Source organism: Gracilinanus agilis, chromosome 3 (genome assembly GCF_016433145.1).
Source record: "Gracilinanus agilis isolate LMUSP501 chromosome 3, AgileGrace, whole genome shotgun sequence".
Classification (NCBI taxonomy): domain Eukaryota; kingdom Metazoa; phylum Chordata; class Mammalia; order Didelphimorphia; family Didelphidae; genus Gracilinanus; species Gracilinanus agilis.
Genome location: NC_058132.1, coordinates 193,071,774 through 193,094,472, shown reverse-complemented (window position 1 = coordinate 193,094,472; position 22,699 = coordinate 193,071,774). Strand labels below are relative to the sequence as shown.

General features: G+C 39.0%; 1 protein-coding gene across 1 annotated transcript in view; it reads right to left on the bottom strand.

Annotated features, from left to right (window-relative positions):
• Positions 1-4,555: 4,555 nt before the first annotated feature.
• The window catches only part of HOATZ (HOATZ cilia and flagella associated protein), a 39,290-nt gene continuing 21,146 nt past the window's right edge, over positions 4,556-22,699 (bottom strand). Inside the window, exon 4 of the mRNA XM_044669018.1 lies at positions 4,556-4,714. Within this exon, the coding sequence (XP_044524953.1) occupies positions 4,556-4,714 (159 nt within the window). The remainder of the gene's footprint in view (positions 4,715-22,699) is intronic.

Sequence of the window (22,699 nt, the reverse complement as noted above, 5' to 3'; positions counted from 1 at the left end):
TCCAATGACCTCTAAACTTTTCCAGCTCTAAATCTCTGATCTTATGACTTTATGACTACATGTTGTGCCGTTATAATGACCAAACTTGTCTCCAAAGAAGAGTCAAGAAAACATATTCTTCGCAGAGGTGGAGAACTATGCGTTTAGAATACAGCATATACTACCACACTTAGTTAATGCGTAGCTTAGTTTTCTGAACTTCTTTTACCCTCCTTCCTCTTTATTCTTTGTTATGAAGGATGACTTGCTGGGCAAGGGAGTGAGAAAAGATATATTTGGCAATAAAGGTAATGCTAAAAACAAAAGATATTTATAAAAATAAAAATTAAGTGATAGAAATTCTTCTACTGAGGACTCTGCTTCATCCTTCACTGACATAATACTCCTGAACAAATCTGTAAAAAATATATTACTTTCTCCACACCAATGCAACTACCAACAATTTGGAAATTGGTCTTGATCAAGGACACATGACAAAACTAGTGGAAATGCGCATTGGCCATGGGTAGGGGGGGCGTGGGGGGGGTTGAAGGGGAAAGGAGGAGCATGAATCATGTAACCATGTTAAAAATGAATATTAATAAAAGTTAAAAAAAATATATTACTTTCTGTCTTGAAATCAATACTAGGTATCAGTTCTAAAGCAGAAGCATGGTAAGGGCTAGGTAATTGGAGTTAAGTGACATGCCCAGGATTACACAGCTAGGAAGTGTCTGAGGCCAAATTTGAACCCAGATCCTGACTCCGGGCCTCATGCTCTCTGCACATGTCTTTATCAAAGAACAATATGATCATTGATTTAAAATTGGAAAGGACTTTTGAGGCCACCTAGACCAGTCCTCTCATTTTACAGATGAGAAAACTGAGACTTTAGAACTTAAATACAGTGCTCTTCCTCTATCTCATGCTGTTTTACTGAAACATCATTATATTTGACAGACAGGCAGAAAAGTCCTAAGTTCCCAAGTCACTTCTACTGACTGGACACTGACCCTCTGGGAAATTTGTCATCAGTGTAAAATCTGTGGCATGAATGCCTTACTAGCTCTTGGTGGTAATGTCTGGAAGAAGTGAGTAAGTTCCTGAAATTTTGTTCTGTTTTGAAAGGAACCTCACCTTGCTCTAAGGACTACATGACTGAGAGCAGAAGTCCATCCTGGATGCACTGATATCATATTTATTTAATATTAATTATTATTTTTAATTTTTATAATTTATGTTTAGATTAAATTAATTGCTATATTATCATAATAATTAATATAAGTATTAACATATACTATTATGAATAAGGAGCTATAAGCAACAAAAAAGATATCATTAATGGTTGCCACATCCTGGGGCACAGAATTGAAACATCAATATATTTAAAATGTTGCTACGTCCTGACACAATTATCTGATTTTTTTACTCCAAGAGCATGCAAAAAAGGAAAAAAAAAGTCTTTTCAAAGTGATCAAAGCCATGTAATATAAAAGTTAAGGTTTTATGTGCCATTATAAATTACAGCCACTGAGAGAAGGAAAGAAATTTGTTTCCACAATGTAGTTCTTTCTGTTTTTAGGAAATTCATAGTTTACTGACCTAGCTGCCCTAACCTGCTTCAAGAGTAGTCCAGCACTGCTCAATCATACTAACTCATCTCCCCAAAAAACCAGGACAAGTTGCTTTACGTGCAGCCAAATCCTTTATCTGTGCCAAGGATAGATCAATCTCCATAGACTAAAAAGTGAAACCCACAGGCCCTCTAGCAACCTCTTAATTTTCCTTCCTAATTGCCCCCTCTCCTTCAATATCTCACTAAACAAGGACCTGATCTGAGTTGCACATCAGATTAAGAACTGGAAAGAACTTTTTGAGACATTTAGATTAGGGATTCTTAACCCGGGTTCATGAACAGATTTCGGGGAGTTTAGGAAGCTGGAGAAAACGGTATCTTTATTTTCACTAACCTTTAGCTAAAAATCTATCATTTCTCTGTATTAAAATAACTAATATTTATAGAATACTTTAAAATTTGTGAAACACTTTACAGATATTATCTTTACAGCATCCTGGGTGGTTGATGCCTTTATCATCTTTATTTTACAGTTGAGGAAACTAAGGCAGACAGAAGTTAAGTGACTTGCTAGAAAGTGCACATAGCTAAGAAGTATCTGAGGCAGAATTTGAACCCAGGAATTCTTGCCTGTAGGTTCAGTCTACTATCCATTGCACCAGTAGCTGATTATTATGAGTATAGACCATGAAACATTTTTCTAAGAAGGGGTCTGTCCATAGGTTTTACAAGAATGCCAGTCATAAAAGATTAAGAACTCCTGATCTAGAACAAATCCTTCATTTTACGAGAAAGCAAATTGAGGTTTAGAGAAATAAAGATGCTTAATCAAGGCCCCATACCTGGTAAATAATGGAACCACATTTTAAATTGGCTCTTCTGTTTTCTATGTGCAATGTGCTCCCCTGACCTCACCTCCCCTGCCCCAAACCCTTTTAGTTCTGCCTTATTCTAACTCCCTTCTGATACTACTTCTCAGTAGAGATCTTTATAAGAATGAGCTAGGTTCAACAATAAAGCAAATTGTTAGGGCTAGAAGGGAATTTAGGAGCTATCTGGCACAACAATTTTGTTTTTATACATGAGAAGACACACTCAGAAAGGTCAGTGACTTGCATGGCAGAGGAGAGATTAGAATTCAGCTCTTCTGGCCACCAGGCCAGTGTAATTCTGAACACATCATGCTGTGTCAGTGCATGAGTTGCTTTGCCAAGGATGAGCTATATTAGCATCTTCCAGTTGCTGTGGAATTGAAGGTTTATACATGGGATGGGAGTTTGTTCTTTGACATTTCCCAAAAGCAGAGAGGTGGAGTGAGGGAAAGAATCAGAAGAAAGAGGCCCAGCTAATCCCTAAATGTAACAAACTGAAATGGAAGCTGAATGCAGTCAGTTTTCAATTGTATGTTTATGAATTATCCAAGGAAGTTCTAAATTCTTAATTCAGTTTTACCTCCCCAGTCTTCTTTACTTGGGACACTCATCCTGGCTGCCAGCTGGTGTGGGCTCAGGGAATAAAAACTGTTCATCTAAATCCAAACTAGAACAGCCCTTGATCATCAGGGACAGCTTCCTGACTTTTAGTCCGTTAGTCCTCTTCTCCTGCCTAAGAAGTCAGTACACCTCTACTGATTTATAAACCATCTAGCTATTTTCCCCCTGAAGATATGAAAATGTGAAAGCTATGAAATATGGATCCAACCATATATCTTATAAAGATAAATCTTTCCCTATTTCAAACCATATTGCCCAGCTCAAAACATAAAGCAAATGATTTTGGTTTACTTATGATATATTTGGAATTTGGCTAATTGCATAAGGGTCTGTTTGGCTAGGGATAACTGAAAGACAAAGCATTTGTCACCTCTTTCTTTTTCTTCCAGCACTGGTTGCCAGTCTAACCAGCTTCTATGGAGGAGATCTGAGTAAAGTGAATTATGTTCCTCCTCCTCTTCCTCCTCCTCCTCCTCCCCCACCCTCCACTCCGACGGCATGCAAAATTATATTGGAAAAGGCAAGAAGCCAGAGCACTGTACAGTACCTCCTCTGAGGTCCAAGTCCGAAGCTGGAATGAAGCGACAGGAGGAAGGAAGCAAAGAGAGCGAGTCATCCCCGGGAATCAGGCGGGGTTGTTTCCCAGTAAACTCTAGCGCTTTCCCAATTTCTAGGCACACGTATTTTAGTGGAAGGAATCTGCCTCTCCCACTCCCACACCGCTTTGTACACTTCTCAAGAGTTAAGGCAAATCCCAGGGGACACGGGCAACGGAACTAAGTGATGCTAAGGGGGCGCCCTGCCTGCCTTTCAAGGGGTTGCTTGAGTAGGTTTGGGGAACCTACCCCGAAGTAAGGGCAGGGTTGACCCCGGGGGCTGAAAGGAGCCCCTGGGCACAAGTGCCCTACCTGGTTTATAGACCCTCCAGAGACGGGAAAAGGGAATCTTATGGAATAAAGAAAGGGTGTCACATCAGGAGAAAGCCCAATTCCACTCTACCCACCACATCCTCGCACAGAGGACTTTCAGACCCTACGAAGCCTAGGCTGCTTGGCCAGGGCAGAGGAGTAGTGGGGACAGGCCGCTATGAACCTCCGGGACGGGTAGAAGCAGGGATCTCACCACTCAGGAGTCGGCCCCCTCCTTCCCGCGGCCAAGCCAAGACTGCGGTGAGGAGCGCCGTAATCGCCGCCCGGGGCTGCACAGACCAGGGCTGCATGGCCCCAGGATGAGGGGCGCCCTCAACAGCTGTGCGGAGTGCAGTCAGGCTGCTGCAGCAGCAGCAGCAGCAGCAGCAGCATCTCCTGGGACCCACAGCCGACCACTGTGAGGGAGCCTTGGAAGGAGCAGAGCCCCTACCGGGAACGTCACCACAGGGGAGGAGGGCAGCCCCTCCGGCTGGCCCGCCCCCCACACAGCCCTCCTCTCCCGGGCACGGAGCCCGGGGCCGCCTCTCGGAGGACAGAGGCATGTTACGGCCCTCCCCAGGCAGTGGGCCACAGCTCTTCTAGCGCAAATCCCAGGCAGTAGCCTCAGAGAAAACGGGTTCAGCCGCAGTCCAGTCACTTTTGGAAAACTGCAGCAACGTCCGGGCAGGCAATTCCTTTTCCTCTGAACTTCCTCTGCTTTCCACAAGCCGCTCTGAAACGGCTGCAACTCGGCCTTCCTAAAGAGGAACTCAATAGAGCAAGCCTTCTTCCCCAGTGAGCTCTTCTTCCTTCCTACTGCCTCCTAGGCGCTGCGGTGGACGACATTCAGAGGAGATAACCAACTGAGGGCAGTGGGCATGAGCTGACCCAGACCATGCCTTGGACGGGAAGGGGAAGGCTTAGGGAAAGGAAGGAAACAAACGTTAAACCTCTACTATGTCCTAGGCACTATGCTAAACTCTTTAAGAACGTCTCATTTATTTGATGAATGGGAACTTCGAAGGTGGCTGGCTAGCTCAGAAAAAGATGATCGATAAAGATAGAGGAAAAAAAAAAAAAAGCTTGGACAAACCGAACTCAGCAAGGTGGGTTCAGAAATTTTGTAGGAAAAATCGCTAAGTTAAGGTTGATGTGGTTTCCAATGGAGCAGTTTTGCCTTGAAATCAAAAGGCTTGCTCAAGATCTGCAAATTTCAATAGCTCACATATAAACGTATGCCCCTCTAAAACACTTTCAAGTATATAAATCATTTTTTAGGTGGCCCAACTAACAGTAACCCTAATTTATAGATGAGGAAACTGAAGCTAATAGAACTTGTGACCCACCAGTCACACAGTTGCCAGTAAGTCTTGGAAATGGACTCAAACACAATTATTACAAGTCTGGTCCACTTTTCCCAACAGAGTTGTCTGAAAAGGTGCTGATCCTCTAATAGGGAACTCAAAGAAATAGACGGTTCCTACTGTAGTTAGAAGTGAGGATTACCTTAAAATTCAATTTTAAAAAAGCATTTTTATTTATTAAGCACTCCATATGTGCAATGCATTGCCTATATGCCAAACCCAAACAATCCATGCTCTCAAGTAGCTTCATTCTAACCCTCTCTCTGTCTCTGTCTCTTTTTTTGTCTATCTCATCTCTCTTTCTCCTCTCTCTCTGAATCTGATTCTCTCTGATTCATCCCTCTGTTTGCCTGCCTGCCTGTCTATCTGTCTCTCTGTTTATGAAGGACAAAATATATACAAAGTATAGTGGGAAGTTGAGTTAGAGTATGTCCTGTAGATCTGGGCACATTTTGGCTGCATGAAGAATATATATATATATACTCTACTCTGCCTTTTTACTAGAAGGCATGCACCAAACGATTTAGTCCTTTGGTTCCTGTGGAGAGAGATGTTGAAAAAATTGTAGGGGGAGGGAGGTTTGCAAAAGAACCATGAGAATTGAGCAGAATTGATTTTTGATTTATTTCATTAGAGAAGGCTTCTTGCTGGAACATAGCCAATACTAGCTCTTTCTTGGATTTTCAGCAATAATTGCCAATTTCCTCTTTTGCCACCTTTGTCAGTCTGGTGGATATAGGTCTCAGAGTTGTTTTAATTTCTCCTATTATTAGCGATTTGGAGTTTCTTTATGTGGTTGTTCATAGTGTTCATTTCTTCTTTTGAAAAAAATGGACCGTTCATATTATTTCCCGAGGAAGAGGAATGAAAATTAGAATTCCAACATTCCATTTTACAACCATCAGATTGGCAAAATTTTGTTGGAAGACAGAAAGGCTATGGGCAGACAGGCACACTAATGCACTGAATGAACTATGAATTAAATTGTCTAAACATTCTGGAAAGCAATTTGGAACTATACCTCAAAATCACTAAATTATTTCTCAACCACTTGATGACACTACTGGGGGGGGGGCTGGGAAGGGATATGTTAGTGGATATTTATAGAGGTGCAAAAAAGCATCGATAAAATAAAAATTTGCAGAAAAATAAACAGTTCAGAGGGGGAACACAAAGATAGTTTTACTTGTTGAATTTAATTTGTTTAAAAGTAATTAGTAATAAATTCATGGTTTCATAATGCTTTTTGTTCTTTATTGAAATGTTTATTCCTGTTCATGCTCATCAAATGTATACCCAAAAAGAATTTTTAAAAAAGTTATAAACCAAATCTGAATGCAAAAAGGTCCAACTCTCAAATTAGGGGTAGGATGTAGGTGGGCAGGAAAAAGTACTTCTGGGATCAGAGGAAGGAACAAGTCATCCTTTGGTAGAAATAATATCTACTAGGGGTTTCCAGATTATAGGCTAAAATAAAATCCTCCCCCCCCCAAAGAAAGGAAACTGTCCCCAAGACTTGTAAGTGGCCTCCAACCTTGTTGACTACTCTCTCTAGATCCAACCTGAATAAAGAGGAGGGGTTTGGGAGACAGTAAAGAGGAAGTATCTGCCTGGACTAGTGTTATATCTTTGCTGGGTATCCTTTTCAATCAATCAATATTAAATACCTACCATATGTCAGGCAGTGATTAACCTTCTTCTGTTATGTTAGATGGTCTAAGTATCTTATTTTGCTCCTATCTTGACCTGAACTACCAGACAGCCTTCATCAGGCTGGCCTAAATATGGCCCAAAGCCAATTGATGATTGTGGTGTACCTATGTTCCCTCCTTACTGAGCTATGGAACTCAATTGATTACTTCCTCTCCAAACCAGCCCCCTTTTCACATTCTCCTATTTCTGCCACTAGTTATTCATAGTTAGAACTGGATTCTCAGAGGCCTTCTAGTCTAATCATTTCCCACTTGGCTGCATTCCTTTGGATTTCTCCCCAACACTCTCCCTCTCCATTAAATTGAAAGCTCCTTGAAAGCAAGGACTCTGCTTTTATATATATGTATGTGCATACATATATATGTATATATTCCTCAGTACTTATCAAAGTTTTTGGCACAAAGTAAGCACTTAATGTTTATTGACTGAAGACTAATCCTTTCATTGCAGAGGAGGAAACTGAGGCTCACATAGGCAATATGACTTGCCCAAGATAGAAACCATTAGTCTCTAATCGCTGGGGCTCTAAATCTTGGTATCACTTTTCATTCCTTTCTCTTCTCTCCCATTCCACAATCCAATTAATTAGAGGGTCCTGTTAAGTTTTCCTTTGTAGATCATTATAAGCTATTTTGAGGGCAGGAACTACATCTTTACTTATTTGTCTTCCTGAGCATTTATTTGTATTTCTGAACACATGGCTTAGAAATACTGGTTTTATTTGAAAGGGTCACAAATCCCAAATAAGAAGCAGGAAGTTATAAGCATCAGTGACAAAATGTAGCCAGGTTCTTTTTCTCTCTCCTCTCCTGTTATTTCTATCAGCTTCTAGCTAATACAGCAGACAACTCATCTGGTAGGACCCTCCTAGCCACTCGTTAAGACCACCACTGAATTATGCCCCATTTCCTTCTCTGTCATAGGGGAGTAACAGAAGTTTTTTGTAAGGTCCCTGACATTTACCTTTTTAAATCAATTGCCATCACTCTTATCCATCTTCAAACCCTTGCTGCCTCACCTTAAGGGAGGGTCAATGGGAAGGCTCTCTCAGGATGTACTCTAAAAGCTTGTGCGTAGGTTCCACGTTTCCCACTGATAATGAATATAACTATGGAAGAAGGCACCTTAGATTTAGGTGGGGTACTGCCACTTATGTTATTTCAGCAAAAGTCTCTGCTTTTGAGTTAACTCTATCCTTTGGCTGACTGATAAAACTTAACATATTGTTGGGGGCCTCTAAACTCTGGTTTGGAGTAGATATAGATCCATACATTAGCTTGAATTTGGGGTAGTTTTTCTGAGAGGCCACATGTGATATGGGAGTATCTCAAGGGCCTACAAAATGAAAGCAGTCTAGTATATTTTCAGAACTTTTAGAAATAAACATATCTTCCCCCAAATTCAAATTGACCTATATTGGCCATATGGCAGCTACACTTTTTTGCAATGTATGGAGTATGGATCTTAAAGTGTTAGTGATGAGGAAACATTTTAATTCTAAAGGAAAACTAAAAATCAAACCAAAATAACAACTACCCCCCAAAACCCAACAACTTCAAGACAAAACAACTGTTTTTTTTTTTGGAAAGTTGACTTCATTGGGAAATTTTCATACATATCACTTAGCATGTATGGGGTTCACAGGTATGAATTTCAAGCTACTTGCATGGTGATTTGAGTGTTCAGTGGTCTGGCAGTGCTCTGCTTTATGAAACAGACTCTAGATTTGTTCTAAGCTAACCTGACAGATCAATCTTGGGAAGAGGCAATACAAAAACAAACAGTGAAACTTTGGCTTCAAACTTTTAGTGCTGAGGCGGCATTTTGGAGATACCAGCATTCCTTCTCCCTCCCATTTCCTTCTTGTCTGTTTTTCCCGATGGCTCCCAAGTTGGAGCTCCTCTTACAACACCTGTTTCCGGTGCCTTTGACATACCTAATGTGGCCAAATATGCAATTATGATCATAAACTTCAAATAGAAATACAAAAAAGTAAATGGAGGAGAAAATGTAAAGGGACAGAATTATCAAGTGTAGCTGTGATTAAATAGTAGAGGAGATACAAATAAGTACATGGAAATTTGGCAAATTACCATGAAAGTTTATTTGTAAATGTATTTCATTTGCCTTTTAACCCAGAACAACAAAAAGAGAACTTGAAAAGAGATGCCATCATGTGGTATGGGGGTAATTCCAAAAACAAGATTACTCTCCTTCACCATCACTCAGCATTCAAGGCCCTCACTTCTTCTTCATCCATTATTTCCGATTCTGTGCGCTCTCTCCTGTTGGAAGTAATAAGTCAATTCCGGTAAACATCATTTCTGTAGCTTGAAACACACACTTTACATTATGAAAAGATATTTCAGAAATCTCCCCAGGAAACAAGTTCAGACCTTGTGGTTCTGTATATGAAATATTAAAACAAGTTATGAGGTATTATTTGAGGAACATGGGAAGAAGGCTCCTCTAAGCCTGAAATACCTTCTCTTCACCAAAGTGTCACAGTGCTTGAAATTCTGCCATTAATTCCTTTACACTAAGTGAAATCCTTAAAAAAAAAAAATAAACCCTTATCTTCTGTCTTGGATTTGATGATCAGTTCCAAGACAGAAGAGAGATAAGGATTAGGTCATCAGGGTTAAGTGACTTGCCCAGGGTCACACAGCTAAGAAGTGTCTGAGGCTACATTTAAACCAGAACTATCCACCTAGCTGTTCCTCCTCTATATCTTTTAAAGGCAAACATTCTTAGGAAGAAGTAATGTAAAGTTACTGAAATTTTGTTAGGGAAGAGCTTTTCAGGTCTTTCTTCCTAAAAATGACCAGAATCAGGGAGAGTCATAGAAAGAGGAGTCAGTGCTAAGCCACAATTGTACCTAGGGCTGACTCTGCTTAAAAATAATTTCATAAAATGAATGTCACAGTTGAAAGGAACCTCAGAGACCATCTCATACAATGTTTGCCTGAACAAAAATTTCCTCCTCTAATACCCAACAAGTGATCATATACCCTTTGCTTAAAGACTTCTTGTGAGAGGAGACAAGTTTAATTATAATCATCTTTTATTTGGCAGTTAGGTAGCTCAGTGGATAAAACACTGAACTGAAGAGACAGGAAGACCTAAGTTCGAATCCCTCCTCAGACATTTCATAGCTATGTGACCTTGGACAAGTTATTTGACCCTATTTGTCTCAGTTTCTTCACCTATAAAAATGAGCAGGAAAAGGAAATGGCAAACCACGTTAGTATCTTTGCCAAGAAAACCCCAATTAGGGCCACAAAAAGTTGTACTCAATTGAAATAGCAGAACAACAACAACAATAAAAAAATTTAGAAAAAATACTTTCTGAAATAGTGAAGATAGGAATTTGGATTCTAATCATATGTGGCCTTTATACTTTTATAGAGATGCTTTTAAAACTTTAACAAATCTATGCATGCAGCATAGGGTGTATTTTGGTCTAATTCTTGCCACAAGTTATAAAAATTACTAGTCAACCAATGACAATGTATGGAATATTCCAGTTAAATATTCTAGGTACTGGAAGGATAGAAAGCAAGTACAAGATATAGCGTTGCTCCAAGAACTCATAATCAAGTTGAGGGACAAAAATACGAGCATGTGAAAACTAAATAACAAATCAAGAGGAAGCGTCATAAAGTCAAAGCTGTTGTTCCATAATGGAGTGGAAAAAGGACACTAGACAAGGAAATATGACTCAGATTTGAACCCTGGGTCATTCCTTACTAGGAGAAGGGAATGGAATAAGTATTTATTTATTTATTTGGGAGGGGGTTGGATAGATTGTATTTTCATATATCATTTAAAAGTACATGCTAAGGGGGCAGCTGGGTAGCTCAGTGGAGTGAGAGTCAGGCCTAGAGACAGGAGGTCCTAGGTTCAAACCCAGCCTCAGCCACTTCCCAGCTGTGTGACCCTGGGCAAGTCACTTGACCCCCATTGCCCACCCTTACCACTCTTCCACCTATGAGACAATACACCGAAGTACAAGGGTTTAAAAAAAAAAAAAGTACATGCTAAGTTACAGTATGTTAACAAATCATAGGAAATATAGAAAACTCAAACTTCTTTGCCTGATTTCAGAGGCAATAACTATACTTATCCCCAAAATTGAGAACTGGAGGACCAGCTCCAGTGTTTAAAGCTCTCTTGATGCTGATTGGATCTAATTCACTGGTAAAACAGCCCCAATTACCAGACTGATTATTTTTTCAATTTGAGATTTCTTTTATTTTTCATTCAGCTCCTATTCTGAGTTCTCATTATGTTAGAGAGACCATGCTAAGAGAATGCAGCCTCTGGCAGGTCCTACCAAGATGAAAATGCTTTGAGTCTGAGATAGTTGGAATAAGCATTGATCAAAGAGCCTACCTACTATGTGCCAGGACACTATGCTAAGAATTTTCAAAATATTTTCTCATTCTATATTTATAACAACAGTCTAAGGTAGATATATGATCTCTGTTTTACAAATGAGGAAACTGAGGCAGAGATGAAATGATTTGATGAGGGTCATGTGGTGAGGAAGTGTCCAAAGTTGGTTAGGAACTCAGGTCTTCCTAATTCCAGACTCGGTGGCTTTATCCACTGCACCATCTAGCTGTATTGACCTTTGGCAAATCTCTTATCTTGGGTCCTAGTTTTTTCCAACCATAAAATGAGAGTAAAACTAGATAATTCACATAGTAAAGTTCCTTCCAGTTTTACTATTTTGGAAATCTAGAAGTGATTACCAAATGAATGCTCTAGGAAAAGAAGCACTTTAGGAATACAGAGAAAAAAGAGATTACTCACAATGGGTTGAAATGGCTTTCCTCAGGGAGAGGGAAAGAATATATGTCCATATTCAAAAAGAGTTAAATTTAAGGATTCAAATGGCTAAGAAAATGTCCAAGTTAGGAAAGAATGTGGTTTATTTTTAGGTAGCCACACTTTTAGCAACACAACTGGTCCAAAGGAAAGATCTGATTTAGCCCTGCATGGTTTAAGGAGTCCAGTTGCTGCTATTCGAATAGCAGTGGTTATGCATCAGACCCAAAGAATCTTTTAGCTGGACTAGTTTTGCCCACAAGAATATAGTGCATAGAATCACAGAGGGTTTTTAAAGATCAAGCCCAAACCCTTCATTTTACAAATGGGGAAACTGAGGGTAATTTGCCCAAGGTCATTTAGCAATCTTTTCCATTCTCCCTTTGGGGATTTTGTTCAAGTTTTCCTCCACAACACCATATCCTCTAGGTGGGGGGAGAAAGACACAACCCTTATAGATAAGAAGTATAGACCACCTCCAGACTATGTCATGCTATCTTGCTGAAAAATGAAAAATTAAATTCTGTTCATGAAATATTTGGATGATTAACTGAATTTTTCATTTTTTGTTAAGGATATATGACATAGACGTGTGTGTTGTTTTAATTGTGTCTGACTTTAAGTGACTCTATTTGGGGTTTTATTTGCAAAGAAACTGGAGAGATTTTCCATTTTCTTCTTTAGATCATTTTATAGATGAGGAAACTAAGGCAAACAGCATTAAGTGACTTGCCCAGGGTCATGAGAATAGTGTCTGAGGCTAAATTTTAACTCAAGTCTTCCTGACTCTCCTGAGCTACCTAGCTGCCCCCTTTAACTGCACTCCTTTGACACAGGTCAATATAAGGACAATTATCCTTATCTCATTCATTCTTATGCCAAGCTTAGAGATGTGTAAGGTTATGATCAATGTCAAAAAATGATCCCCTCAATAGTAACATGTAGATAACAGTCAGGGCCAGCCCTGGGAAAACATGTGGCGTAGAGCCTTGTAATAACTGGACTCAAAGGGAGCTTAGAGACAGTCTTTAGTGAAGACTCCTTCACACAGGTAAAGAGGCCAAGGCCAAGAGAAGTAAGTAACTTGTTCAAGATCATAGCTCTCTGGACTCTGCAGGTGTGATGGAAAGATGCTAAAGAACTGATAATATTCGCTAATAGCTAACATCTGTTTAACACTTACTATGGGTCAGACACTATGCTAATCACTTTACAATTATTTGATCCTCACAACAACCCTGGGAAGTAGATATTATCCTCATTATATAGATGGGGAAACTGAGGCAAACAGAGGTTAAGTGACTTGGTCAGGGACACACAGTCAGTGTCTGGGGCTGGAGTTGAACTCAGGTCTTTCTGAATTCAGGCCTGTTCTCTATCCACACTGCCACCCAGCTTCAGTACTACACGGAGAATTAAAAAGACTTCTAAAGCCCAATCTTAGTTCTAATGATACTATTGGATTTCCTTCCCTAAGCCTTAGTTTATCTGTAAAATGTATTAATACCTGATCTACCTGTGTCTGAGGACTGAGGGAAAGAAAGGACTGTCTAAATGAGCAAGCACTGTAAGAAATGTAAGCTTTTAGCATGCCTAATGCCCTTCTCTGTGTTCTTGAAGTCCATCTCCATTTCTTCCCCCCTCTCTGCCCATCACCACACTTCCCCCTTTTTTTCAGGCTTCCAGCGCCCTTGTAGTCTCTAACACATTATCAAAACCTTCATCTAGGAAGGGATTTGATGGCAATTGCAAGTGTGAATTGAAGTGAAGAATTATACTAGCCCCAGAGGGCTCACATTGTAAGCCTTATCTCTAACTGTGGAATGAAGGGCTCTTTTAAAGGCACTGGGGCCATCAGAGCAAGTATAGAGAGCTTAGGAGAGTTTAGAACAGTTTTCCCTTTTGTGATTTATAAGGTTAGACTGATTCTCAACCTCCTCCCATCCCACACCAGCCACATCTACACACTGTCTCTGGGCCTCCTGGGCTTCTCCATCCACACTGACCCATCCTAGTGCTTCTGGTCTCTGATTTCAGGGGAAAGTGAACTGGTAGTAACTAAATTGGGGTTTTAAAAGACAGTGGCCTGAAGGCATCATGATTAATTCCAGGTATTGGATCATTAATTATAGATGCCTTTGATTTTGTTGTTTTTGTTTTTGTTCTTTTGTTAGGGAAAGCCCTCAGAACCCATCACATAGGTGAGGACTCCACCTTCAGTAAGGCCAGCCAGATATTTCGCTATGAGAAACCATTGTAAACTCAGCATCCATGAATTCTTTTGTAATAAATATGATAGGATAGGGCTGTCTATCTCTGAGGGCCCAGACTCAGCAATGTGCAAGTTAAAAACACATTGACAAGACATTAGGAATCACAGAAAAAAAAAAAAGAATGCTTAAAATTCTAGTTTCCTGATGAGAACAAAAGCTGAATGGTAATTAATTAATGAGATAACTTCTTTCCCAGGATGAGCTATGAATGGGGATCACTGATCATTATTGATTCTACTGTCTGTCTTCTATAAACCAACATATGACCTTAATTTTCATTTTTTCAAGGTTTACAAAGCCATCTGAAATGCTCAGATTTTCTCATCAATGAAAGAATAGTTTCTACTTATAAATCAAATTATCCTTCCTTCCCACCCTTTGGGATGTTTGCAAGGTTCCTGTTTTGTTTTATTTTATTTTTTAACAAATGTTTTGTCACAATTGAGAAAAGCTCAATTGTGAGGTCACCTTTTTTGGATTAAGGAAATTGTTTCATGACACCTCCTCAGAGATTAGATGACATTTCTGACTTTAGTTTCTTCTCTTCCCTAGTCAACTATTTGCCATAGGGTTCTGTAGGAGATCCATCAGTTCTCATTTGTAAAATGGGGATAACAAGACACCTTACCTATTTATTCTCAAGGATTCTCATGAGGAACATGATGTACAAAACTAGTGATAAATAAATCTGGGTTGTGCTTGTTGGAGCTATTAGAATACTCTGTAGAAAATGACATTTGGCTAGCTTCACCAATTAGGCAGGCTGTAAGAACTGGAGGCTGGGAAGACTTGAATTTAAATCCTTCTCACTAACTACTTACTAGCTTTGCACAAAGTCATTTAACTTCTCTCTCATCCTCAGCTTCCTCATCTGCGAAGTGGCAATAATAATGTCAGTAGCACTTATAGGTTTGTTGTGAGGGCCAGACGAAATAGTGTATTTTACAAAAGACTTTGCAAAGGGGGAAGCTAGGTGGCTCAGTGGCTAGAGAGATACGAGGTCTTGGACTCAAAAATGGTCCCAGATGCTTCCTAGCTGTGTGACCCTGGGCAAGTCACTTAACCCCCATTACCTTTACCCTTAAGAAAAGCCCTTACTACTTTTCTGCCTTAGAATCAATATTGATTCTAAGACGGGAGGTTTAAAAAAAGAAACAACTTTCCAAACCTTAAAACACTATATAAATGTCAGTCATGATTATCTCTATTTCCACCTTTCCAACTGCTTAGAAATAGCATACTCCTAGACTTGTACTACCTACTAATGTTTCCTACAAAATTCCAATATAGTTTACTTGAACACCAATGCAGAACATTAAGGATAAATTGGGGGCTGTTTAGCAACTTCAGGGTATTTTAGACTTTAAAATGTTATTTCTCCAAATAAGTAAGAGATAGGAATATATTCTGCACAATTCTTGAAGGCAACCTTAGGGAAAGTAGAATTGTCATGGTCTTTTAGGGTACCTGGAGAAGACTGGAAACTTGCCAAATTCGCCAATCAAAAATGTTATTTGGGCCTTGGGTGGAGAGTAAAAAGGGGAGAAAGTTATAGTTGTAGCTGTATTTTAGCTGTAGCTGGATTTTAATAGCTTTTCCTTGGTCACACTTCAGTGGTATTAGCTGCTTCTAGTTGGGGTGTGGGCATTGCCCTAGTTTGGATGGGAATCAATTGTTGCTCAATTTGAAGAGATAGATATTGCTTTAATGTTCTTTTCTTTATTGCTCCTGCCTCCCCTTTGGAGCTCACTTTTGTATCTTTAGTGAAGCTATGTCATCTCTTTAATGCACCAAATTAAAGAGTCTATAGTCACCTTTGAAGCCAGGAAGACTCCTATATGACTCTGGACAAGTCATTTAATACCTTAAAAAACAAAAACCCTTATCTTTCATCTTAGAATCAATACTGTGTATTGGTTCGAAGGCAGAAGAGCACTAAGGACTAGGTAGCAGTGGAGTTTAGTAACTTAGTTAGGGACATACAGTTAATGATATGTCTAAGGTCAGATTTGAACCTGCAAAACATTCCTTTTAAGTCCCAGCAATGGATTTCCAATAGGGAAGAATATTCCTCTTCAGTTCTCTGAGAATGGAGGTACAAATATTCCTATTCTACAGATGAGGGAATTGAGGTCAGAGAAGTCAGATGGTTCAAATACCTCAGTGCATACAAATAATAAGAGCCAGAACTGATGCTTGAACACTAGTCTTCTGATTCATAGCCAAGTGTTCTCTTTCCATTCCTCCATATTAAAATGCATCCTTAACTAGGGTACTAGAAATGGAAGAAATTATTTTGAAAGGTTTAAACTTACCTTATTGGGGGTACTTTGGCCTTTGGCTTATGAAGACGAGAAAACCGTTCTTTCTAAAAAAGAAAAATTTGACTTAGATATATATGAAATAGATTTTTTCCCTAGCTACTGCTCCTGACTTACATTGACTGAATTTTACCCATTTAAAAAAATTGGACACTATTACAAAACATTTACTATAGGCTGTCTCTCTAGGCAAGTTCGTGTACATTTCTCAATTAGTCTCACCTCTATTCTTTCTTCTCTTTGTTTTCTTAACAGATGAAGAATTTCTTCTCTTTTCTTGGCCTATTTAAAGAAAAAAATAGTGCATTTACATGTCATTTTTTGACTTTTGAATATGGTACCATACTGCCATATTCAGGCTCTGGAATTGGTTTGAGTTCACTAAAGGCTACATTTTTCCACTGACTTTTCAACCAGTCAGGATTAATTCTATTATATATACATATATACATATATATGTATATATATATATATATATATTTATCACAGGAATGCAAGAGCATATATACTAAAGTAGGATACAAGAGGTATTACAAGAGATAAAAATCAAGCAGTGGGTGTTCTTAATGCAATTTCCCAAGCTACAACCTTTCAGACTTCTAAGGAAGATAGGTTTGAGTCTTCTCAGCTCTACTTCTCCACAAATGACTTAGTCTGGTATAAGGAATGTTAGAAAGGTGGGTTTGTAAGTCCATTCTCTCTCATCATTGTCTGCATGGGGTAGCATTATCATCTGCTATGCTTTACCCAAAAACTTTCTTGGCCTACTGCCCCCCCCTTTCCAGAAAAAATATTACTTAGTGCCACATGGAAATTATGAAACTATTTATTGAACTCAGAATAGAATGTAATACAAAAAAAGTGTGGCCATCACCGCTTTCCTGAATCGATGCAGCACCCACCAGGGGGCGATGGCACCCACTTTGTGAATCACTGTTCTAGGAGATCTAGTTTTCAAGGAGAAAACATGTCACCAAATTGACAGCAGATTGAAGAACTCTATCTTCCACAAGAACAATGCTTACCCTGGCATAGATTCTGGATAGAGGGGTATATTTGCACTGTGCAGTGAAAATCTAATGTGAGAAGTTGTTGCAAATTATCAATCTTGCAAATTGTCAAAATTGCAGATCTGGCATAGAGATAAAGCACCTTTCAAACCTTCAGGTTACTGGTGTTTTTTTTCTAGGCAAATTGCTAATGACTCTTTATTGTCCCCTAGGTTGCTATGGCACCATGATATAGTAGCATAAGGAATATTGAGATATTGGACTTGAAAATTTGATTGCATGTTCTACTAGCTAGTGATGTTCAGCTGATAAAATGGTATAGGAAGGAGAGCTAAGGACTTATAACCTATATTTCTTTAGAAATTGGGAGGATGTAATTTGGGAACGGGGAGTAAGGATATTTGCTTATTCTTATCTCATTCTATAACTGACATTCTATTTTAGCTAATGGCATTGCTGTGCTATCACTTGACAATGCAATTCTAAATAGCCCAGGGGAAGGGTCAGTGGAGAAAATGGGGGCTTGTGAGCAGTAATTGAATAGATAGTGAAACCTAGCAGATTAGCTAATGTGACAGGAAAGGAAAGTGGTGAATGTTGGAGGGGATGTGGCAAAATTAGGACATTAATGCATTGCTGGTGGAGTTGTGAATTGATCCAACCGTTCTGGATGGCAATTTGGAATTATGCCCAAAGAACACTAAAAGAATGCCTGCCCTTTGATCTAGCCATACCATTGCTGGGTTGTTACCCTAAAGAGATAATAAGGAAAAAGACTTGTACAGAAATATAGCCACACTCTTTGTGGTGGCAAAAAAATTGGAAAATGAGGGGATGCCCTTCAATTGGGGAATGGCTGAACAAATTGTGGTTTCTGCTGGTGATGGAATACTATTGTGCTCAAAGGAATAATAAACTGGAGGAATTATTCCACGTGAACTGGAATGACCTCCAAGAATTGATGCAGAGTGAAAGGAGCAGAACCAGGAGAACATTGTACACAGAGACGGATATACTGTGGTACAATCAAACATAACAGACGTCTCTACTAGCGGCAATGCAAGGATCTAGAGCAAGGCTGAGGGACTTATGAGAAAGAAAACTAGCCACATTCAGAGGAAGAACTGTGGGAGTAGAAACACAGAAGAAAAACAACTGCTTGATCACATGGGCTGATGGGGATATGATTGGGGATGTAGACACTAAACGATAACTCTATCAATAATATGGAACTAGGTCTTAATGATACATGTAAAAACCCAGTGGAATTGTGTCTTGGCCACGTAGCGGGGGGGGGGGGGAGGTTTGGGGGAGAGGGAAAGAACATGAAACATGTAACTATGGGAAAATATTCAAAATTAAAAAAATAAATGAATAGTGAAGCTAAAGTCTAGGAATTGGAAGGGGGTATTATACTAATGGACTATTTCTGCTTGATTTTCCACTATTTCCAAGGAATTGGTTCCTTTAACCCAGTTGTTCCTTTAACTAACTAACCTAACTGGGTTCCTTACCCGAGAGGACTGAAGAATCTCTTCTATCTCACTCTCATGTGTGGTAGAAATTTATTAGTAATTTATTCTTTTTCATGATGATTCATACCTTTTTAGACAAAGTACAGTCTGAAAAAATTTGAATAGCATACTTTTCACCATTCAAGGATAGTAAAGCCACTGGATTTAATTCTAACTAACATCATGGTGACAAAGACATTCATAGAAGAGAAAGAAATGGCATTAAAGATATCAAAGAAAGGGGGCAGCTGGGTAGCTCAGTGGAGCCAGGCCTAGAGACAGGAGGTCCTTGGTTTAAATCTGATCTCAGATACTTCCAAGCTGTGTGACCCTGGGCAAGTCACTTAACATCCACTGCCTAGCCCTTATCACTCTTCTGCCTTGGAGCCAATATACAGTATTGATTCTAAGATGGCAGATAAGGGTTTAAAAAAAAAGAGAGATCAAAGATGGGGAAAGCAGTTTGTAGTAGATCAGATATAGCTAGAAGAGATCCATGCTAGTGTTAACAATTCTTAAAATACTGAGGGATTTATTCATAAGAGAAGGAACATAGTAAAAGCATGAAATTTTTTTTTTGGATCTTATTAAAAAAAAAAGGAGGGGTAGCTAGGTAGCTAGGGAATGGATAAAGCGCCTAGAGACTAGAGATCTTGGGTTAAAATTTGACTGCAGACATTTCCCAGCTGTGTGACCCTGGGCAGATCAAGCCCAATTGCCTAGCCCTTACCACATTTCTGCCTTGGAAATTATACTTAGTATCGCTTCTAAGGCAGAAGGTAAGAGAGTTTAAAAAAAAAAAAACTAATAGAGAAAATATCAACAACTATCAAATTGTTGTCTACTTTCCTGTCTATACACAATCTTTATAAAATTCATCTACACATGCTTGGAGGTCTTCTTCAATGAGGATATTAGTAGGAAAATGGCAGGCTTTTTTGCAAGTAATTCTATAAAAGATCATATTATTATCATTATTCAGTTGGCTGAAATTTATAGGGAATATGTGTGATCTCAGCATGTTTATTGTTTGTATTGATTATAAAAATAATTTGATTAATTCAGCAACCAAGTATTTATTAAATGCTTACCAGGCCAGACAATGTTCTAAGTGCCAGGGATTAAAAAATAAAAATTATCTTCAAGGAGCACACATTATAATTATGGTGGTCCTGGTGGAATAACATGAAAATAAGTGCTTATAGGATTTGAGCTGAGCTTTTAAGGAAGCCAGGTGTCAGACATGAGGAGGCAGAGTATTTCAGGCATGGGGGATAGCCAGAACAAAGGCATGAGGGATGGAGTATCATCTGTAAAGAACAGCAAGTAGATTAGTATAGCTGGATTATAGAGTGTGTGGAGAATGTGAAAGTATGAGATAACTAGTAGGAAGGAGCCAGATTGTTAAGGGCTTGACATGCCAAAGAGAGGATTTGTTTTATCCTAGAGGCATCAGGGACCCATAGGAACTCATTCAGGAGAAAAGAGTGACATGGTTGAACTTTTAGTTTGGGAAAATCACTTTGACAGCTGAATAGAGGATGGATAGGGTGAAGGGAGAATTGAGGTAAAGAGAAAATTATTGCAAAAGTTCAGGAATAAAGGATGATAAGGGCTTGTAATAATAGCATGACAGTTGTGTATGTGGAGAGAATGGGACATATATGAAGGAGATATTGTGAAGGTAGAAATGACAAGACTTGGCACCAGATTGAATGTATAGAATGAGAGAGAGGAGTTAAGTATAACATCAAGGTTACACTTTTTAGCCTGGGTTTATGGGTGCCTGGGAGGCTAGTGGCGCCTTTGACAGTAATAGGACAGGTTGGAAGCAGGGAGGGTTGGGTGGGGGAAGGTTAATGAGTCCTATTTTGGACATATTTAGTGTGAGATGTCTATGGCACATCTAATTTGAGATATATAAGGCAGGTGGTAATGTAAGACTAGCACTTAGAGATAACAGTTGAATATATAATAGAGAAAGAAATGATGATTGAATGCATGAGAGCTGATGAGATCACTAAGTGAAATAATATAGAGTGAAAAGAGAAGAGGACACAGCACCTACTTTTGGGAGACACCCACAGTAGGCATGACATGAATGAAGATACAACAATGAAGACTAAGAAGGAGCAATACGACAGAGCAATGGAGATCCAGGAGTAAACAGTGTCACAAAAATCTGGAGAGGAAAGAATATCTAGGAAAACAGAGTGATCAAAAGTGTTAAGGCTTCGGGGAAGTGAAGAAGGATGAGGACTGAGAAATGGCCTTTGGATCTGACAATTCAACGCTTTATACCTTTGGAGAGACATGATGTAAACAGAAGTCAGATTTCAGAGGGTTAGAGAAGCCAAAGGAGAGGAAATGGAGGTAGCAAGTATAGATGACTTTCTCAAAGAATTTAGTTGAAAAAGGGATGAGAATTACAGGAGATAGTTGGATCAAGTGAGAAATATCTAAGGATGGAAAAGTTGTTGGTAGTAGGCAGAGAAGGAGCCAGTAGACAGGGAGAGATTGAGAATTAGAATTGCGATGACAGAGGGGATAATCTAGAGAAGATGGGACGGGATAGGATCAAGGTAACATGATACTTTTTATTTTATTTATCTACTTAAATTAATTTAGAATATTTTCCCATGGTTATATGATTTGTATTTTTTCTGTCCCCTCTTCCCTACCCCCTCCTCCCTCCCATAGCCAACAAGCAATTTAACTGGGTTTTACACATGATACCTTTATTGTGAAACAGGGGTGAAGGAATAGAGATTTGGGAGAAGACAGTGCTTTCCACTCTCATGTCCTCTGAGAACTTAGGATATTATAGTATATTGCCATGTAACAGAGGATTGTATGTAACAAAAAAGCACCAGTAAAAGTTAGAAAATGTATGTATTGTAGGCATATATGTAATTATCTCCCTTTCTCTTACTTTTGTCATTTAAGTATTTGCATGTTTTGATTTGAGGCATTTCAACAACTAAGTCTATTCCAATGTTTAATCTTACCCACTTTTTCTAATTGAACTAAGAACTGAACCCTGAAGGCCCATTAGTTTTTGCTGTCATCCCTGTTTAGTGCATGTCATATGACTGAGTTATAGTTTGCACTGATTGACTTGTAGCCCACAACTGTAGCTTGTCCTTTCTTATAACTCTTAATTTTCTTTTCTTTCAGTGGCTATTATCAACATGGTGCCAAACATCTATACTTTTTCCCTAGCTTCCGATCCTTTTACCATGATGGTTATTTCAAGATGCTAGCCAGTTCAATAATGTAATAAAATTCTCTAGAAATACTGAAGTTAAATGCTATTTTATTTCTTCCTGGATATGCTTACTGAAAATGAATAACAGGTTTTTAAATTATAACCAACAATGGTATCATCTGGACAAAAATGTTCCAGACTGTTAGACTGTTCTGAGAAATCGCTGCAAATAGACACACTCAAGCCTTTATTATTCTGAGAAAAGACCTACAACTAGCCTTATAGTAAAACACAAATTATTTTAGTGTTATACAAGCCAATGGAATTGCCATTTTGCAGTCCTGATATTGTCAATTAAGCATATTTAGGTATGATATTGAATATTTACAATGATCATTTAGCATCATTTATTAGCCCTCAGGATATTCCTACAAAGTTACATTTTTGTGTCTTCAGGGATGCCCTGGGGAAATAAAGCATATAGCAATGGGGTACCTGGGAAACAGT